The 20,237-nt window shown below is 39.8% G+C and overlaps 1 protein-coding gene across 2 annotated transcripts in view; it reads left to right on the forward strand.

Moving 5' to 3' along the window:
• PLA2G4A (phospholipase A2 group IVA) overlaps nucleotides 1-20,237 on the forward strand; it is a 66,436-nt gene that overhangs the window by 21,294 nt on the left and 24,905 nt on the right. For both annotated transcript variants that reach the window (XM_037404049.1, XM_037404050.1), the window contains exons 3-7: nucleotides 1,606-1,754; nucleotides 4,397-4,510; nucleotides 7,691-7,728; nucleotides 9,910-10,051; nucleotides 18,009-18,145. In XM_037404049.1, the coding sequence (XP_037259946.1) occupies nucleotides 1,606-1,754; nucleotides 4,397-4,510; nucleotides 7,691-7,728; nucleotides 9,910-10,051; nucleotides 18,009-18,145 (580 nt within the window). The remainder of the gene's footprint in view (nucleotides 1-1,605; nucleotides 1,755-4,396; nucleotides 4,511-7,690; nucleotides 7,729-9,909; nucleotides 10,052-18,008; nucleotides 18,146-20,237) is intronic.

Genomic DNA, 20,237 nt, shown 5'->3' on the forward strand with positions numbered 1-20,237 from the left:
TAAAGCTTCTCTAGCTAGAGGAATATTTAATTCAAACCACGAGCCTTGTGTATTATTCTGCATCTCCAGAGATATTTGAAGTACTTTGTGTGTAAGTTCAGTCTCCCTTTATTTTTGGTGATGGCATCAGAAGATGCATTAATTCTGGCAGGTAGTCCCCCTTAGAATTGCTGGGAGGCCAAACACTTTTAGTTTGGATTCCATTCTGCCCTGGTACATAGACAGAACTTCCTAAGTGGTTTCAAAAAGCCTTTTTTTTGGTTGTTGGGTTGGTTTTTTTCCAAAAGACGATTGATTCCCCTTTGAAAGTATCAAGCTTTTTTGTTTTGTTCTTTTCCTCCTTCTCCCAGCTGAAATGACCATGTGGTTCTGGGCCTCAGCAGTCTCACTGATAATGTTGTACTGAAATCCAAGAGGCTCTAAAAACATTTGACTTTGTTGAAAAAAGTATCTTTAGACTTGAAGTGTGTACAAGGAGGAATGTTCAGACATGTTTCACCTAGTAATGCGTTTTAATCTCTTTCAAAAAGAGATCTTCAAGGAAAGGATTCTTCTTTGTGGTGGGTGTTGTATTTGCTTGGAAACGTTTCGCTAAAGCAGAGGACAAACTTTGCAGAGGGGACGCTGGAAGGATGTGTGTGTTCTACTACAGCAGAGCAGGTGGCTTGTCATGGTCACCAAAACCACAGAAATAACCTCCCATGCTCTCCTGTGAAGGATTTGAGCAATGCTTTAGAGAAATCTGTAAAGGCCTACATTGGCCTTGGCCTAATTTGACAGGAAAAAAAAAAATCTCATTGTTCAGAAAACCCCTCACTGGACAGGAAAAAAATTACATGCTTTAGCTGTTTGGAAAGGTAGGATTTTTAGGGCTGCCAACAATGCATCCTCTGCTCTCAGGAATGGCTGTTACTAGACACATCAGATGAGTTTTGTCAATGTGTATTTTTCGCCCACTGATAATTCTGATTAGCTATAGTTGCCATAAGTTTCTATATTTTCAGTTAGTATTCTGTGCAGTTGTTACTCAAATATACTGTGTAAATAAGATCTTGTTTCTGTGGTGACCTCCAAAAGCTGTGGTGATTGCAGTGGCCTCAGATTTGAGCAGCTCTCCTTATGCTGTGTGTAGCAGTACATAACCGGCCTGGCTGATTTTCTTGATGAATGGCAAACCAACAAAGGTGAAAAAGGATCCAAAACTCTACCAAGCTGCTTGTTTTCCTTAACTGAAGACTGGTTTTGTGTAATACTTATTTCTGTGACAGAGGCCAAAGTAATTAAAGGCTAGAAAGAGAGGAAGGGGTAAAAGCTTTCTGAAATAATTGCGTCTGCCTGGTGAAGTATACATATTTCCAATAAACATCAGTCCCAGTGCCATTCTGTTTGCTCAAGGCTTTTTTTTCTCTGCTCTTATACGTATAATGGCTGTTTCTTTTTGGGAGATTGTTACTATCATTGTATCATTCATATATTTATGTTATTTATATAGTTAAAGATTTTCCTGTTATAGACTATGAGGTGATATGTGGTTTCACTTTTGTATTGATTATTACAACCCAAACTTGAGTTTTACCTAATTTGAACGTCTCTCTTGATCTGTAGTGGACACTCCAGATCCCTACGTGGAGCTGTTCATCCCATCTGCACCTGACTGCAGGAAGAGAACAAAACATTTCAATAACGATGTGAATCCTGTGTGGAACGAGACCTTTGAGTTCATTTTGGACCCCAACCAAGAGAATGTTCTTGAGGTAAATCACATGGCTGAGCTGCATCTGGGAAAACGGAAGTGTTGCAGTGTCTGCAAGGTTAAAAATACGGTAGTTTGTACGTGTATGGCATCTGTTTTCTCAAGATTACAACTTTTTTTAGAACATTAAAGGCTTGGTTTTACCTTTAGGCATGATGCTAAGCAAGAGGTGTTGTGTAAATTGAATTATTCAAGGAGTAGCCTTGAGAGTCATTATAAGATATGCCTCTGAGTCATCTCTCAGACTGTGCCTGAGGGCTAGCAGCTTACTGTTCTTTACATCAGCCACAAATTATTTTCGCCCTGCTTTCTACGCTGATTCAGCTATTATGGACAGTCAGTAGGTGCAGGTGAAGTCAAGTTTCTGCCCATTCCCTGCTTCTCTTATTTGTAAGATCTGCAGGAGCTACAGCTGAAATAACTGATGTGATCTGTAGTAGCTCTCATGATACTCAAAAGATGAGTGGAATGGTAACTGGGGAATAGCAGGTAATAATTAAAATATAGTCCCTTGGTTTTACTAGAACTGTATAAAGACTGGGTCAGATTGTGCTTGTAGCTACACTTAGGCAACTTCTCTAGTCATGTATGAATTTATTGAGTACAAAACTTGGTTCAAGGGTTTTTAAAGGATAAATTATTAAAGTCACTGAAAGCAGTGGTCAGCGGCTTACCAGCTGTCTTCTTGGGAACAGTACCACCTCTTATACTCTGCATCTTTATGCATTCTTACATGAAGAAGTTTAGATGCTGGCAAGCCATCCATTTTGTACTGTTACATGATCTCAGATATTTTTGACCGCGTGGAGGGCTGGATCGTTCACTTCCTGCTGTGGTAATGTGACTGCTTCATTGCCCACCAGGGTGAGAACCCCCAGTTATTAGAACACCTTTTATAATTTGGCTGACATTTTGTAAGGTGTTTCTCAGGTTTTGGGACCTTTTTTTTCAGTTGTTGTAAAGTACAGGATTTTACGAGCTGGCATGCTGTTGATTTCCAGCACAGTATGGCCACAGCATACTGCCAGGTTCTGCAAGTCTCTTTCTCCTGTAACAGAACATAACGAGACTGATTATAAATAGAACTCAGAAATGTATCTTTACAATAACTAAAGGCTGTTGTTGATTTGAGACACGTGCTGTAAAACTCCATGAAAATTGCCTGCAAAGAGCTGGTGATGGTGATAACATGTAATAATGGTGAATCATGGACCTAGTTGACACATATATTTACATACACATATATGTGTTCATGGTAAACATTCTCTTCACCATGTTTGGTGATGTTTGTGTGCTCCCATTGTTGCACGCACACACAGTGCCTGGCAGAGCCTTTGGATTCTGCGTGGAGTGCAGCGTCCAAATTCAAATCTGTGAAACCACCTTCCCACCCAAAACCTCTGTGAATTCCCAAGCTTACACAGACTCTGCAGTCTTCTCAACTCCTCAGATTATTTTAATCTAAATCTTTAATTCCATCTCAAGTGCACTTTTCACTCTGAAGTGTAAGAAGCTCTCCAAAATGTGATTAAGAAGTTTGTGCTGTTACTGATTTTCAAAGACATCCCTCAGGGATTACAGCGATAAAGTTCTGCAAGGAAACAGAAGGAATGTAGATGCCATTAAAATAATGAATTCTGTCCTAAAATACAGTTCATCATTTCAAAGCATTGCTCGTGGCACAGGATGAAGAAGATTCTTTATAGCTGAGAAGAGGCGGAACCCAAATGCAGCAACTAGTTATTCAAGTGATTGTATCTTGATTCCATTTGGTTTATGCAAAAGAAAATAGTCCAAGCCGCAAACATATGATAATTTTGAAGATACAATTCCACAGAGTGGAAAAAAATCATAAGCCAAATGAGTTCAGAGAACTCATTTAATAGAAACCATGTAAATGGTAATTCGAAATTCTTTCTGAGTTTCTTACTTGAGAATTTGGAAGGCTGCCACTGAGGAAAAAACTGCTAGATGTAGACCCACATGGGTAAGAGCTAAAGCATTGAAAGTGTTCTGTGGTATCCACACTCACCTGTGGATAGCATCACATTTTGAAAAGGTATGTGCTCTGACATGGAGAATATGAGAAGAGACTTGAAGATCTGGCTGACTACAGAGAAAAGCTTTGTGTAATTCGGAATGCTGTACATTTGGCCAAATCATTGGTATAAAAATCTTGGTCTGTAGATACAAGGCTAGGATTTCTGGATTTTATCTTCACTAAAAAGTTGTTGTATGTTTTTTGGTGTATCATATTTAAAACTATAGAAGTTTCTCCATAGAGAAGTGTTCCCAACTGGAAATGTGAAGTAATTGTATATTTGATATGTATAATGTGAAGTTATTATGTCTGCTTAGAAAGGTGGTGAGATTTACTGACAGAAAGTTGCTCAGATAAAAACCCCTTTGTAAATGGTGCTGTCACACTCTTGCCAACTGCATGTCTTAAAGGTGCCACCGACACTATACATAAGCTTACCCTGTTTTAAAAGAAGATGTCTGTTGGCATTGGGTGTTAACTGGGTTGGGTTAGGCCTATTCTTTTTCCATATAGGGTTTTTTAAAAAACTTTAGACACAGACTGTATGGAATGAAAAAAGGGATTTATCAAAGTAGATTTGAATACCCGTTAATTTTTTCTAGGTTACCTTGATGGATGCCAACTACGTTATGGATGAGACTCTTGGCACATCCACATTTCCTATATCTTCTCTGAAACTGGGAGAGAAGAAAGAGGTCCAGTTAACTTTCAACGATGTAAGTTGCAACATTCATGGCTTTGTTGGTGCAGCTTTGAATATGATGGAAAGCTCGTAAAAGAGCACCTGAATTGAGGGACCTAAACTATTGTGTAGACCAGGGTGTACCACGTTTCAGTCCTTTATTAAATGTCTGAATTTTATCTGTGCCGCATTCTGGTGAGATAAAGCTGCTTCACAAATCAATAGAAGATGGTGCTTATAAAGGCCAAGTGGTGTGGCCTGAGGACTCTCACTGAGTCTGTTATACAAGTATTCCCCTCAATCATTTTGTTGAAGGGTAAGGAAAACATTTGCCCTGCTCATGGTACTGGTCACGATTAGATGTTCCTAGATGAAAGGAAATCTGAGACTATTTCTGATCCCATCGGTCTACCTCAGTACTACATATGTGTGTGTTTTCTTAAGATAGAACTAAGTTTTGAATTCAGTAAGGGATTAGAATATATCATGGAGGGGACAAGGGTGGCAGCCTTTCAGTCAGGAAATCGCTAAATATTTTGGGGCACAGGACTGGTTATCTCAGATGAGGATTGTTGTCTGTGTATGCTGCTCTGAGGCTCATTTTCTAAGTATTCACTGTTGACCGTGGTTAAACACAAGAGTGCTGGCCTAAAGGCACTGTATTTATCTTCTTACAGTCCTTCTGAGAGGAGAATTAAGAGGAACACTGCCATTGAATGCCTTAGTTGTCCCTGCTGAGAGAATCCTCCTTCAAAGTCTAGTTTCAAACTTTCACTTGCTAAACCAATTTCTGCACCACTTGATTCAATTTAGTTTAATGGTCTTTGTAAGCGTGAGAGGTTATGCCAGGTTTGCTGGTCAGTATATTACCTTTACTATTGATGCCTGTGGCTTCCAGAAAGCTAACAGAAATTCTTTTATTATTATATGTTTCACTTTCAATAAATGGCTTTTTTGTAACACAGCCCTAGTTAATATGCAATAATGCAGTAATTGGATTATTGTCTTTAAACACGTACACAAAACAGATGGAGTCAGTCTAGCAGGGATTGTCTGCCTGCACGGTAACTCCTGGAACTTGTCAAATCTGTGTGTAATTGAGCTTGTTTTGCATGTATTAAAATATTGTCATTTGTAAGAGTAACATATCACAGGCTGTTCTGAATATAATTCAGTACTTGTATTTATATCCATCACATCTGGTTATCTTTATATGTATGTATATTGTGTGGATACTGTCTGCATTTCTGTTTTGGGCTATGGCTTATTATATGATCAGAGGTCTTGATTTGACTGCTCTGCTGTTCTCCATGTGATACAACTTTAGAAGTGTGGTTACAGCAAATAACTGGTCAAGGCCTATTTACTGGAAACTGGAGAGTCTCATATATAAGATTCAGTGTTTGATTAGGCATAGCCTTAGGGCAGCTGGAATTTTGATACCCTCCTATTTTTTTCTTTTTTCTTTTTTTTAAAGTTCCTGCATATTTATTTCTCTTTAAGTGCTTCTGTAACTCTTGGACTTCTGGAGTGTGGGCTGACTGCAGATGCTTGGTTCTGCTAGGCATGAGGTGAGGTAGTGAGAAAGAGCTGATGAATAAATTTTGAAAACATAGTTTACAAAGCTCATGCCAATAATATAAGGCCTCATCACATTACAGATATGCTTTAACTTCTCATCAGCACTCAGCAAAACTGGTAGAGAACATAGGGGGCAAAAAAGTGAAAAAAGCCAAATACACTTTGAAATTTTCAAGCAAATAGTAAGGGAACATCAAGTCAGGTTGAGCCTTGTATAGACAATTTTATACACAACCTGTATTCCTGAGATTTCTGAGGCAGTCTGTATATGGTATAGAAAGTGGCATGCTATTCCCCCATTGGAACATTTCAATTCAAGGCTTTATTTAATACTGTGTGTGTACTTTTTTTCAACCATTGGATCACTGCATGGTTTCTGAAGTGCTTTCTAAATTAGTAATATCAGGTGCTGGAATAATGTAATTGCAACCCTGTCTTTGAAGTATTTCCGTAAATTGCTCTTCACTCTGTTTCTTCATGTTCTCTCTTTGTTATTTCTTTGCCTTTTCTTTCTGCCACCACCCTGTTAATATGCTGCCTCATTTACAATTCCCATTTCAGAGGGCAGGAGTGGAGTGCCAGGTCTTACCTGGCCCGTCAGCAGGTATGCGAGATGTGGGAGGCCAGAGGCAGCTTTGGGCTTCTGTATCCTTAAGTACTCTGTATGTGTCAAGCAGATATTCAGTCTGAGGTGTCCTAGCTCTGTCTGTAGTGCTCACATACCGCAAACGGGGAAGATAATCCGTCTATAGCTAGAGGCAGAGTGAAACAAGACACTGCTGAGTGTTACGGTCCTACAGGGCTGTACCAGTGTGTCAATGGCCATAGCATGTGAGGGGGCTCGGGGAGGTGAAAATGCTTGTCCATTCTGTCTTAGTTCTAGCAACCTCATACTCTTGGATTTTGCCTAACATGCAATTTGTGCATTAACCACCATTTTTTAACCTCTTGCCTGCAGGCAACCCCTTTTCAGTGCTCTATGAAAGGCAGAGGAGACCAGACTGTAGCTTATGGGTCAGGTAGTTCTATGTGTCTAAGTGAAATCATTATGTAGTGACATTTATTAATTTACTTGCATCTTTCAGAAACTTGTAAACCATCACTCTTCCATGAATTGATAATTTAAGCATATTTAACGGTGGAAAGCGCTTGGTGGCTCTTGTGGGACACAGAGCAGTCATTCCTTTACAAGTCTTTTTTTCAGATACAAGTTGAGCATGAAGTTTACTCAGTGAACTGGGAAGCAAGTGGCAGATAGACTGTGGCTGGCAGTAGAAACAAAAGGTCATAAGTGTATGAAGACAATTTGATCCCTTCAGGCCAAAGATGAATAGCACTGTAAAACAGTGATTGTCAGTGGAAGAAAGCCAAGACCATGGGATCTGATGAATGAAAGTCAGGACCTAGCAGCACCTAGCAGCATTTTCAGTGAAAGTGGTGTATTTTAGAATCACATTGTATGCTTTTAAAAAAATATATTCCGTAGAAACTCATTCATGAATTTCAGAAATATCCTCCTTTTTAAAAAAAAATACTTGAACTATTGCCATCAGATATTTTTTTTGTTTGAGGTGTGCTTGTGGGTTTTTCCCTCTGTAAGTGGTGTAACCATATTTAAATACTTCTTGTTTAGGTCACAGAAATGACTTTAGAATTGTCTCTTGAAGTATGGTAAGTATCCCTTTTTTTTAAAAAAAAAGTTGGAAAATGTATTAGCAGCAAAGGTATTTTTTATTTTACTCTGTTTGTTAGAATTTTCTTAAAAACATCTCAGGTAAAGTACAAATATTCCTTGTTCTAACATAGAAATACCAAGTACTGAAAAGTCAGGGAATTGTAAAATTGAGGGTTATTTTCACATTGTAATTCTATCATGGACTTAAGCACCATTACTTGGACTAAAGGTGTGCCCTTACCAAATGTTTGCTGGGACAAGGCCATCATGTATGAGTTTATCTTCCTGGTTCACGTTAAGTGTTTTCCTTTTCAAGGGCCTTTTCTCTGATAAACTCATAGACATCAGGTCCAGCTGTTATCCTCATTATTTTACCTTCTGCGGTAACTTTGCATCTCATGTTAACTTCCAGCATATATGGATGCTCGTTACAAAGCTGCCCCTGAAATGTATTTGAACGTTAATACAATGCAGTGCTGAAGTCAAAGGTGGAGGATCTCAGGTTTTCACCATGTGTAAAGCTAAGCGGTTTCCTACCTTTGTTTTTTTTCTCTCCTCTCTGTCTTTCTCCCTCTTTCTTAGCCTATCTAGGCGAAAGACCAAAAATTACTTTGAAGTATTATCAGAAAAATGTCTTTTAAGTCTAAAAATGAGTAACTGAGAACAAGGCATTTAATGGGTCTTTTTCTGTCTGTAACTATAAGTAGCATTGCTGAGCACTGTAACTGCAAATGTAGAACTCTTTCATAATGACTCTGGAGGCTGACAAATATCCCCCCGGGATAATTTCTGCTCATCGCTTTGTACTAGTAAAGATGCATATTTGGGTGGTCCTTGAGACCACCCCTAAGTCTTCCAGGGCTCGTACATTACAAGTATTTCATATCTTTGAGATTAAATGAACTGAAGGTGCTTGGCTATGTCTTGTTGCTCTTAGGCAGTAGGCTTTGAAATATGTTAAACAAAAGGATCTGATCAAGTTCTGCTCTGTTATTCTTGAATGGCCACGTGGATTTTGGATTCTGCGTGGACCTCTTGTTCACGGTGTCATATATACCTTCATGGAACATTACTTGTAGGTCATCTTTTCCCCCCTTTTACTTAATCCCATTATTATTTTACATAATAGTTTTTTGAAAACCCGAGGAATTACTATCTGTGCTTAAATAGATCCATTTCACCATTTATTTTTTCATAAAGGACTCTTAAAAATGCTGCCTTGCAACTAACGTGTCAAAGCATTCACAAATAAATATTTTGTGAATCACAATCACAAATAACTCATTTTTGTAAATATGGAAATTTCAATGATGCAGATACTGGGACGAGCTTGTACACTCTTCTTGCTGCTCTCTGCTAGAGGCAGTGCTGCTGGAAACTACTATAGTTCAAACGCTTTGAATGACGTACAGGCTCGGTGAGTTAACTAGTCCAAAAGAGATGACAGTTCAAATTGTTTGTCTCATATCCATGAGATGAGAAGTGGGAGCTGAAATTGTAGCTTTTATTTAAGTACAGTATTGAGGTCTTTATGCAACCTTGTGTACTTTTTGATCAGAGGATGTGGGGGAAGAAGCTAGAGAAAAAGATTTAGATGTTTTCCTGTGGCCAGCCAGTACCGTTTGTGCTGAGATCCGTATGGGTTTTGATCATAAGACTGAATGGATACAGAGTCAAAATTACCCTCTTCTCCCTTAACTTGAACCTGTAACTTAAGAACAGTGTATGTTAGTGAGAATGTAAGAAAATTTTTCATTACAGGTCTTTGTTCAGTGGATAAGCAGAAAATTCAAATTTATAGACTAAATTTATAATTGTATGTGAGTGGTGAACTCACTTGCTATATTTTAATTTAGAGGATTTTAAGACCATGTAATATAACACTAGAAGCTGTGTATTTTGTGATTGGTTTTCACTAGTATGTGAAGAATGAGGGTTCTGTATAAAATGCATGTCTTAAAGATGCAGTGTGCCATTGTTCCTTGCATCTGTCACTCCATGGAATCAGCAGATACAATGTTGCATGAACAATCATTATTTTATGTTATTTTATTTTATTTAATCTTATTTAAGTTAATGAGGAATTTACTCTTACTCCCGCTCATTTCCCTAGGTGGTATTTTTAATTCTCTTTTGAATTAAGCCTTTTGTTAAAGCCTGTCTGTTTTGCTACACAGCTCTTCGACTGATCTCCGGTTCAGCATGGCTCTGTGTGATGAGGAAAAGAAATTTCGGCAGCAGCGAAAAGATAATATCATGCACAGTATGAAAACATTTCTAGGAGAGGAAAACAGCAAGAACTTGACCACTTCCCGTGATGTAAGTTTGGAGAATTGACATCTAGATTAGTATCACCTTTGGAGTCCTGCATTTGTCTCTCAAAAGAATGAATGAGACATATGAGGTAGAAGGGTTCAATGTAAAGACCGGTGAAAGAACCAGTAAGATCTCTTTTTCCTCTATGTGCATACAGTATTTAGGCAGGAGAACAATTTTTCTTTGCTCTAAATTTATAGATTAAAGTTTAAGGAGACAAATTCCTGTGCCAAAATAAAGCTGCACTTAAATAAGATATGCCCAGTATGTGTAAGAGGACTATACTATATGCCATCATAGGATAGAAATCACAGCTTTTCATTTCCACTGGCGCCTGAACAAACTGCTGTGACTTTTATCGGGTTCTTTATTGTTTTAATCCTTAGCAGGCTGTGCCTAGGTTAAAATTGGGCAAAGGAGATAAATCCATGCTTTTCATTTTGCTCTGCTTTTGAATTCCATGCTGCTTTGAGGTGTTGCTTCTGAGTTGAGATCGTCATCTGAAAAATGCCTAAAGGGTGTGTGAAATACCTGCTGCAGAAGAAGCATGCGGTGGCTCTGGGCACGCGCTGAACTGCAGAATCTGCCCTTGCATGCTTGATATCCAGCCTGTGCTCTTTAAGTGGCCTTGGCTGTGTGGCCTTCATGTCTAAAAGATTAGGCAAGGAGTGAGATGTTTTAATGTTAAAGTCATCTTAGAAATTATTTTCTTTCTTTCCTTTCTTCTTTTCCTTTAGCCCATTTTATAGGATTAGGATGATGAAATTTATTGCTTAGAGAATGTGGGAAACTGCAGCTTTCATTGACTCGCTGGTGCTCAGTCAGAAAGTTAAGCCAGCAGATCTAGATGGACTGATTGTGGTTTGGGTCACATCAAAGTGAGGAAGGGTGCCAAACCCTGCTGATCTTTATGGTGATTTCATAAAACACAGCGTTATTTTGAGTTAATTAAGGGTAAACTTGGTACAGATCCACTTGTTTTGTAGTAGCTTTTCCATCCTCCTCTTTCTAACTTGCTTTTCCCCTCCCTTGTTATGCTTCTTTTCTTGTTCTTGTGGCAGGAAGACTGTGCCTGTGGGGTGTGCGTGTCAAGCAATGAACGTTCCTTTTGCGCATTTTTAGTATAAGCAAAATGTGACAGTCTTTTGTGAAACTGGAACCAACAATGAAGAATTACTTTTTAGTTTCTGTGAAGTTTTTTAAGCAGGTGGTAAATGTGTTACTGTTGTATACTTTTAAACCCTGTTGCATAATAAAATGTGCTTGTGTGAGCTTTCTGAAGAAGATGAAAGAATTTGACACGCATCGTACATATTTTATTTGTAGTGATATGAATTGTGCATATTGTGAAGGAACATTTTCAAGGTTTTTTAAATTTCGGTTCAGTTATTTTAATCTTAATGCATGCAAATCTTACCAGAACAGCTATTTGTGAGCGTGACATTGGTCTGACCTTCTGCAGCAGAGTATCTTTGTCAGAAAGGATGCAGATACTCTGCCAAGATCCAGTTAGAACTGGAGTGATAGTCAATGCCTGAAGTATCAGTTCTGTGCAGGTGGGATGTATGCATGAATTATTGTAAATGCTAGGTAGATTTCGTATTCTTTTTGACATCATCTTCCCTTCTTATTCCTCGCTGTCTCAAATACTGAAATTTTATCAGTTAAATTACATCTTCCAAGACCAGACAGTAATTTTTAATTGTAGGCTTATCAGCCCTAGGAAGGACTGAGGTAATGTGATCCTCCCCGGTTTTCATACGCCAAGTGTGTATTTCCAAGCTGACTTATCAGAATTTTTAGCTGCTTCGAGCGATGAGAAAAACCTTTTTGTCAAATTAAAATATAGTTTTGTCCTTTCAGCATGTCATTTTAACTTTTATTGCTACAGATGGAAGAAGCAGGAGGATTTATAGGATGTCTGTAGTCTTAACATAGCATCAGAAGTCAGGAGACATAATGAGCGTTCTTAGCTGCCTCCGAGTCATTGTTTAATCTTAAACAAGTCACTTACTCAAAGTTCACCTAAGTTTCTTCATCTGTGAATAGCAATATATGTGCCTTGCAGGAATGCTGTAAGACTGTAATACCAGTGAAGTAATTATACAACTCTGGATGGGGAAGTGAGTACTTCCAAATTTCCTTTATCTTGAGGCACATTCTGAAAACGCAGAGGATGAGATTTCTTGTACCTGTGGTTTTGCTCCATTTATTTTGTTAATTTTTGTTCCTTTAAACAATTTTCTAGAAACACTGTAATCAATTAAAGAAAGTGTCTTCTCTAAGACTGGATTTGAAGACAAAAAAACTAATAATCATCTCTGTACCTCATAGCAAACCACCACAGGTATTCTTGTCCAGATTTTGTGCACTATGTTTCCAGGGCATTTAGTTCAAAACATCTGCTCCACTCATTGCCAAAACAAGATTTAATAGATTTCAGGTTTTTTTGGGTTTTGGGTTTGGTTTTTTTTTTGCCAGATTACTGGAAAATATGATTGAGTGGCTGTGTCCAAAGCTTGTTTTTCTGAAAAAATATCTTCTTTCCCAAATCCTTTCCATTTTCGTGCCCAGTTTGGTGATTAAGCAGTCAGCACTTGAGATGAGGCGCCTATTGATTGAAGTGGAACTGTGTGGTGCTGAGTTTGTCCACATCGTACAGTGCCCCGTGGATCCTAGAAACAGTACAGATGTATTGACAAAACACTTCATTAGTGTTGTTAAATCCTGTTCAGTGGTGTTTGGTGGTGTCTAAGCTAGTTTGTTCAAAGCTAGCTTCAGTCCCTCAGCACTGTGCCATGCAGACCAGCCATAGGAAAAAGAAATCCATGCTGGCATGGCCTTTTGGTTGTTCAAAGTGGGCTCAACCATATAGAATTGAGCATGGCATTGTGGCCAGGGATGGGAGCAACGGGCTTTTTTCTCCAGGACTTTCAAATCCAATTCACATTTTTGCCATTGACTCACCACATCACTTTCTTCTGAGTCACTCTACCCTTTTGATCTGAGTTTACTCATCTGCCTGAATGGGTTTGGTACCTCTGCCATGGTTTTACTGGTTATGCACAAAGGACTTGGGGTTCAGAGTGCCTGAGTGTGGAGTGTGTCAGCCCCAGCCTGGGTGCGTGGAGAAGTGTGCGTGCCTTGGGATCCTACCTAGTCTCCATTCTTTCCTGATTGTGAGATGGCTTCTTGGTTCTTTTCCCTTTGTACTCTGCAGCTACTCCCCGCTGCCCCTGCCCTGTTTATCCTAGAGGGCAGCTTGTAAGATGGGTTTATGTAACTTCAAATTTTACTGTTTTTTGCCCTTAAATGTGTTGGAAACCAGTTTTCAGCTAAAAAGCTGCTTTGACAAACCTAACTGCTTGGAAACGTACTCTACCTTACTCTGCAAAGCAGGAAAGGACTCAGGCTTCATCACCTGACTTATGCCTACAAGTCAGCTTGTATTCAGCTGGCTGAAATAAATGAATGTAAATGTCTAGTAGGTGCTTCTCTTCAGTTATTTTTTCATCATTTAAAAACTTCATTTGCTGTGGGAAGCTTAACTTAAGCTGCTGCTCTCTGCTCTAGAACTCTTTATTTGAATTTCATTTATAGAAATAAAGTAGTGATTGCAGCTCTTCATACTTTGCTATCAAGTGGAAATTAAGAGGTACTATACATCCCCCTACCTCTCAGTATACCCACCCTCCCCCAGTACAGGAACCTATGATTCCCAGAATGCCTGTGAAGATTAAGTGTACAGGAAGCATTTGCAGTCAGGATACCAGTGACTCTTCTTGACATTCTTTATTGATCCTCCTTCTGGATTTCTCTGGATCCTGAAGAAAACTCAGATTTTCCCTTGTGCTCATGCCACCTAACTGATGAATAGATTTGTTGAATAGTGGTGCTTTGGAAGTGTTCTTGCATACTTTTTCCAGGCTTGCACCTGCAGACCACTGTCTTCATCCTGTTTGGATTTGTCTGTGTAGGTTAATTAGGTAGTGGTTATAAAGAGCTTTCAAAGCCTAACGTACATGATTAAATTTGTGATTAGTAATACGGTTGTTCTGTACAAAGCAACTGCTCCGTTATTGGGGTGTTGGCTTAACAAAACAGGCATGTCCTAAATCATTACCTTTGTTTTGTCATTTTTTTGATAGATAGCTATCTCTGGAGGTGCATCATGAATGCTGATGCCAGTAAATACCTGTGGTTTCTATTACTAAAGCTTAACACTTATGAAGAAGATAATCAGATAATCTTACTGCATCAAGAATAAGCAGGTTTTGAGGAATGGAAGCCTCGAGAAATGTCTCAACTTACTTGGTCATTGTGCATGGTCATTTCCATGTGACTGCATTTTCAGTCTGCATGGAGTTGCGTTGCTTAGAGTGTGGAGTCTGCAGAAGGAAACTGAACTTCAGTAGTCATGTGATTCCTTTTCTTATAACTAATCCCATCTATTGGCACCTTGAATTATGTTTCAGTGAATTTTTTGACGACTTATCCATTTGATCAAACAGGGGCTTTCGGCACAACTGTGTAATTCCTTTTATGCTTGGTAACAACCAAGAGGTTGCTACCCTATCACCATGGAACAGTGGAAAATTCTTCTACATCTCAGAAACTGGGAACCAGATAGGACCTTTCCTTAGCCTAAAATACTTGATGATGGTAGCAAATGAATTTCTATTTTATTTTGTCTTCTTTTTAAATACTTGGGGAAATTATGTCGTGGAGGGGAACCACTTTGAAGGCAGGCTGGGAAGGCTGGGAAGTAAGAAGGAAAGAAGTATAAAACCCCTGTACATATATTTTCAATATGGTGTCATTTGTTATTGGGTCTGCTTTTGCTCCCTTCGCTATCTCTTGATAGGTGAGTAGGTGTATAGGTGCACCTATATTCTTCTTCTCTCTCCTGTAGTTTTTGCAAGGTAGTTGTAAATTTGAGACTGTCTTCATGCTATGTAGTAATATCAGATGTTTTTATTATAAAATGTGTTTTTAAACTCTTGGCCAAAATATTATTTGTCTCTCTTCTCTTTCTCAGTAGTAATTTTTACTGCTTTTGGCTCTGTTACAAAGATACAATTTGGATTAAAGCTGGTGTTTGGATTGTCTTAAAAATTTCTGTGGTCTTGTAACGAAATAGTTTATTTAATAACTGAATTCAATATCTTCTCTGGTTTGAATTATGGATAAATAAATTCTGAGTGTGTTTTCATTTAGAAATTTTGCTAAAAGCGATGATTTCTTCAAACAAGTTCTAATTCTTCAGATACCAGGGAAACAGAGTTCTAAGTAACAGGGCATCATGGGGCAGGTCCTTAGTAATGCTGAGACCTGACGTCGTTTATTCACCTAGTTGTAGACCTTTTGATTAGATTTCAAGGTCTGAAGCAGTGCCACAAATCTGCTTGAGTGAACTGAACCTGGAATTCTATACATTATTTCAGTAGGCAGGAAGCTAAGGAGGATCTTAATTACAGCATTTGACTATCTGTGTGTGTGTGTGTGTTTATATATATGTATTTTACTACTTGACCTGAAGAATCAGAAAAATCAGACATTACCTTTCTGTGCCTGTAAGGAACCTAGAATGGAGGAGTCTGCGCAGATATTGTGCGCTATTAGCAAACAGCAGTGAATAAAAAGTACGATAGAACAGAGTCATAGAGATACTGGTTAGAAGGGACCTCTGGAGGTTGGCTTGTCCTGGTGGTCTCTGGAAGGAAGGCTATTGCCAACACTCAGTTTACTGCCATCAGAGAAAATTAGGGGGATTCTGCCTAGCAAGTCCCAGAACAATCCAGAGTTTAGTGAGTTTCAGAGTCATAACTCTAATGTTCATTTCCCAGCCTTGGTCTGATCTGAACTCAGTTACTTTGGGAGGACTGCAGCCCACGCAGCTCTCAGTGGCCACATTTGCCCCTGGTTCTGTTAGTGTACAGCAGGTGAGGTACAGCATTGATCAGCCCCTCCAGCATTTGCATTAGGAAATTGTCACCAAGGCTGCCTACAAACTTCCTCGATGGCTTACACAATGCTGACCTTTCAGTAGGGGATTAAAATCCCCACCCTGTGAGGACCACAGCCAGATGAGGAGACTTCTGGTTTTTAGAGAAAGCCTTACCCCACTTCATCCCCTTGGTTATCTGTCTGAATCAAACTGCCACAACATCCCTAGTGTTACTTTCTTTCAGATCTTGACCCAGAAGCTCCCAAAAGATGTGTCTCTGTTTGCATCCCGATATTTTCTGCAATCAAGGAGCTGCTTTCTTGTAGAGCACAGCCCCCTTGCACCCTTTTTCCCCCTCCTGTCTTCCCAGCCTCTACCCATCCATGGCATGGCATGGCCAGGCATGCGTGCTGTCCCACCACATCTGTGGTGTTCTGCTTGTATCATAGACTTGGTGACTGCACTTGAACTTCCAATTTTTTTTTTGTTTTATGTCTCTGTGCATTAATATAGAGACATTTGAGGTAAGCCTCTGAACACTCCTCCTTTTGAGCAGAAACATGCAGGTCTCACTACGAACATTGTCCCATGCATTTGCAACATTTGCGCCCTTTGTTCACTTACCCTGTTGGTGAAGTTAGTGTGAAGTCTTCCTCATTAGCAAGTGTGTTCATGAAGGTGTTCCTCACTTTGTTGGTCAGCTGGATTCTTCATATTCGCATGGACCATCTTCATCAGCAAGCAAGGCTTCATGGTCAAGAAGCCAGGAGTCTCACTAGTGACACCACCTGAGCATGACAGCATCTTCTTGAGCCATTCCTCTTCTGGACTAGAAAGATCAAGTTCACAGGCTACAGTCTCAGCTGCCTGTGCCCCTCATTCTTGTTCCAAGAAAGGGCAAAGCACCTCTCATCTACCCAGGGTCTCCCTTGCTCGTATCACTGTTGCCCACAGGGATGAGCAGCAAGGAGTAGCATCTAGAAGACCAGGTGAGACTCAGCCATTTCTCCATGTCTTCATGCACTTGGAGTCTGGGCAAGCAGCAGACCCCCCTTAAACAATCAGTCTGACTGGCCGGTTGGCCTGGGTCCCATAGAAGAGGGAGTCGTCAGCTACTGTCATGTGTCATTTTATATCACTGTTTCTTATCCAGTAAACTGTGATACCTGGTCCAAAATCCTCCCTGACAGCATTTGTTCCTCTTCTGTCACCAGGGCTCTGAACTGAGGTGAAGGGCTGCAGGTGGAAGGGGGGATTTCTCTCACTGCCAGAAGCAGCAAGCTTGCAGCTCCCCCTCTCCTGGGAATTCCTGCTTTCTTCTGCCCTTGTGTTGCATCAGTCACATCTTCCTTCTTGCCTGCATGGGAATTAGGCACATTAGCTTCCCTTTATATCCCTGTATGCCGGGTGCTTTGTTACATGCCATCTGTTTGCACCTCCTGGTTGCTAATGGTCCCTAGGTAGAAGATAAATAGGAAGCTGGAAGGAAGCAAGTTTTCTACCTTGGCAGAACCTCTCATGCTGCCAGCTAGTTCCTGGCTTCCCTTGCTTGTGATCGGCTCTGCCCTCCTCCTGTGCTGCAGTCCAAAAGTAATCCTGCCATCCAGCTCTTTGTGAAGCAGAAGGGACTAAGTAAATGACATACAAATATTGTACATCACTCTTGGCCCAAGAGAACAGGTAAATTCATGGGTGGGATCACCCATGTTGCATTCTAACGTACTGTGTTTAAAAGTCGTATTTCAAAGCGCTTTATTAAAGTATTTTGCCATTCTCTTATACATGTGCCACTAAAAGACTGCAGATTACCTTCTTTTTGGCTTGTTAGAACTTCTATGCACAAGTTCGGGAAAGCACAGCTTTCTTCTCTGCTGTGAGGATCTCTGGATGGTGACCTATTAATTGCACAAGACTGGTATGTTTGGCCAGTGATCAGTGAACAATGTTTATTTACTACTTTTAAGTCTTTACCAGAATTGATGTGGTCATACGCTATTCTTCTCATCTACGCAGGTACCAGTGATAGCGATACTGGGTTCAGGAGGTGGATTTCGTGCCATGGTAGGGTTTGCTGGAGTCATGAAAGCACTTTATGAATCAGGAGTTTTAGACTGTGCGACTTACATTGCTGGTCTCTCAGGATCCACGTGGTAAGGTTTTTTTCTTTTGTTTTTCTTCAGTTTTTCTTCAGGAAGTTCAAGGATGAATTTTCATGAGAGTTAACTTACATCTAAGGTTATAATTCACAGCAAATTCTGTGTGTGCACTGTCAGTATGGAAAAGACATACAGAGACAGCTGTCTTGCAGCGTAGCGGGTCAGTGGAGCACGTCTGCGGGTGGAGGTGTTTCAGAATGCCTCAAAGGGTGAAGACAGCTCAGTCTCCAGGTGATCTTAGGAGCTTTGATAAGTAGGAATGGATGGAAAGAGGTGTTACACACACACACACCCATGTTTCTGTATGAACAGCCAATACTGTTTGTACTAGAACTGTGTAACTGATTCTTTCGTCTTGATACCAAAAAATTAAGAATTCAAGCTGTTGATATAAATCCAAAATATTTTTGTATTGTTTTGTTTTGCTGATGAAATGGAAAAAAAATAAATTATCATGATTTGAAGATAATGACTCATTCAACCCAAAATGGATTGTATGCTTTTGGGGGACTTTGAAGAGATTCTCAAAATCACTGAAAGATCTTTTGTTCCATTATAGACTGAGTAATCCCCTTCTTAGTGGATGGATTTACTGGGGATGTCTAGGACCTGTTCACTGATTCTTTCTTAGGAGATTTGAGCAGGTGTATTTCAGCTTGTAGGAAAGAAAGCTGACTGACTGCTATGCTGCAGGGCATCCTGCTATGGATTACCTTGTTATCACTCCTATTGTCACTGTTTAATTTAGAAATTACATTGTTTTTCAAAATAGTTTGTTAGTCAGATGGGAGTAAAGATCTTCAAAGATGTCTCAATTAGAATGCCCTTATCAGGTAGTTATGATGGCCTTCTGTCTGACTCGATAAATACTTCAGCCCATTAACAGGAACCACATGAGCAGGAGAAAATCAGAGTGATGTCACTGTGTGAAAGGCACTGTCTGCACATTATGAGCTCAAGGGTTTGTAGGCAGCAGAGTGCTCTGAACCCCCAGTATTACGTGTCCCTCAACCACTCTTCTGAATGAAGGTGTTTCTCTTCTCCCTGCCCAGTGCTATGAACCTGCCGTCTTTTGTCTCCTTGGCTTCTATAAAAGTTGTCCCGAGTTACACTTATTACAAATGTTGAGACTATTTGTTTTCACATTTCTTAAAAGAAATGATGAAACACATTTCAAAGCAGTGTAATTTTCATCAGCCAAAGACATCTGACAAATTTAGCCCCAATTTCTTAACTGCTTGGACTCCTTCACACTACGTATTTTTTTCATTAAGTGCAAAGTTGCAGATTTGGTTTTAATGTCAGTGGATTGGGTTGCAGTAGAGGATGTTACATCTTAAGAAAATTTTGAAATTTTCAAGGGGGTATTGCAAATGTCACATAATACAATTTTATCATAACCGGTACTAGTCTGAATAGTGGAGCTGCATCTGGATCCAGTTTAGGGCCACCTAGTACAAGAAAGGCATTGACAAACTGGAGTAATTCCATCAGAGTACGACCAAGGCATTTAGGGGACTAGAGCACATGAGCAAGTAAGGCAGCTCGGTTTCTTTAGCCTTGAGGACTAGGCAAAGGTAGCAGTGAGGGGAGATCTTTCTGTTGTCTTCAGCTACCTAATGAGTAGCTGTAAAGAAAACAGTCGCTTTGGAGATGCACAGAGAAAGGGCAAGGAGTAATGGCCATAAGTTAACAGCAAGAGAAATTAGATTAGCTATTAGGAATTAGCTGTTTTGCAGTGAGAGTGGTCAGGCATTGGAACGTATTGCCCCATCCTTGCTTGGCTAGGCTGGATAAGGTGTCGTCCTCTCTCTGGATGACTCGGTGAGTGCTTACTGTGAAAGCAGCACTTGACTGAACAAAGCTCTGAGCAACCTGATCTGACTTTTAAGTTGGCTCTGCATTGAGCAGGAGTTTGGTATAGAGACCTTGGGGTTCCTACCAGTCTAATGCCAGTTGGGGTTAAACTGCAACAATTATGAGCTTATACGGATGTCTCCCTTCTTCAAGAATAAGGGAGAAAGACTTTTGTTGGAATAGCTAAATATAAATGAGCAGGGAATCTGCCTGGGATTAGTTTTATCCC

The sequence above is a fragment of the Falco rusticolus genome, chromosome 11, assembly GCF_015220075.1.
Source record: "Falco rusticolus isolate bFalRus1 chromosome 11, bFalRus1.pri, whole genome shotgun sequence".
Classification (NCBI taxonomy): domain Eukaryota; kingdom Metazoa; phylum Chordata; class Aves; order Falconiformes; family Falconidae; genus Falco; species Falco rusticolus.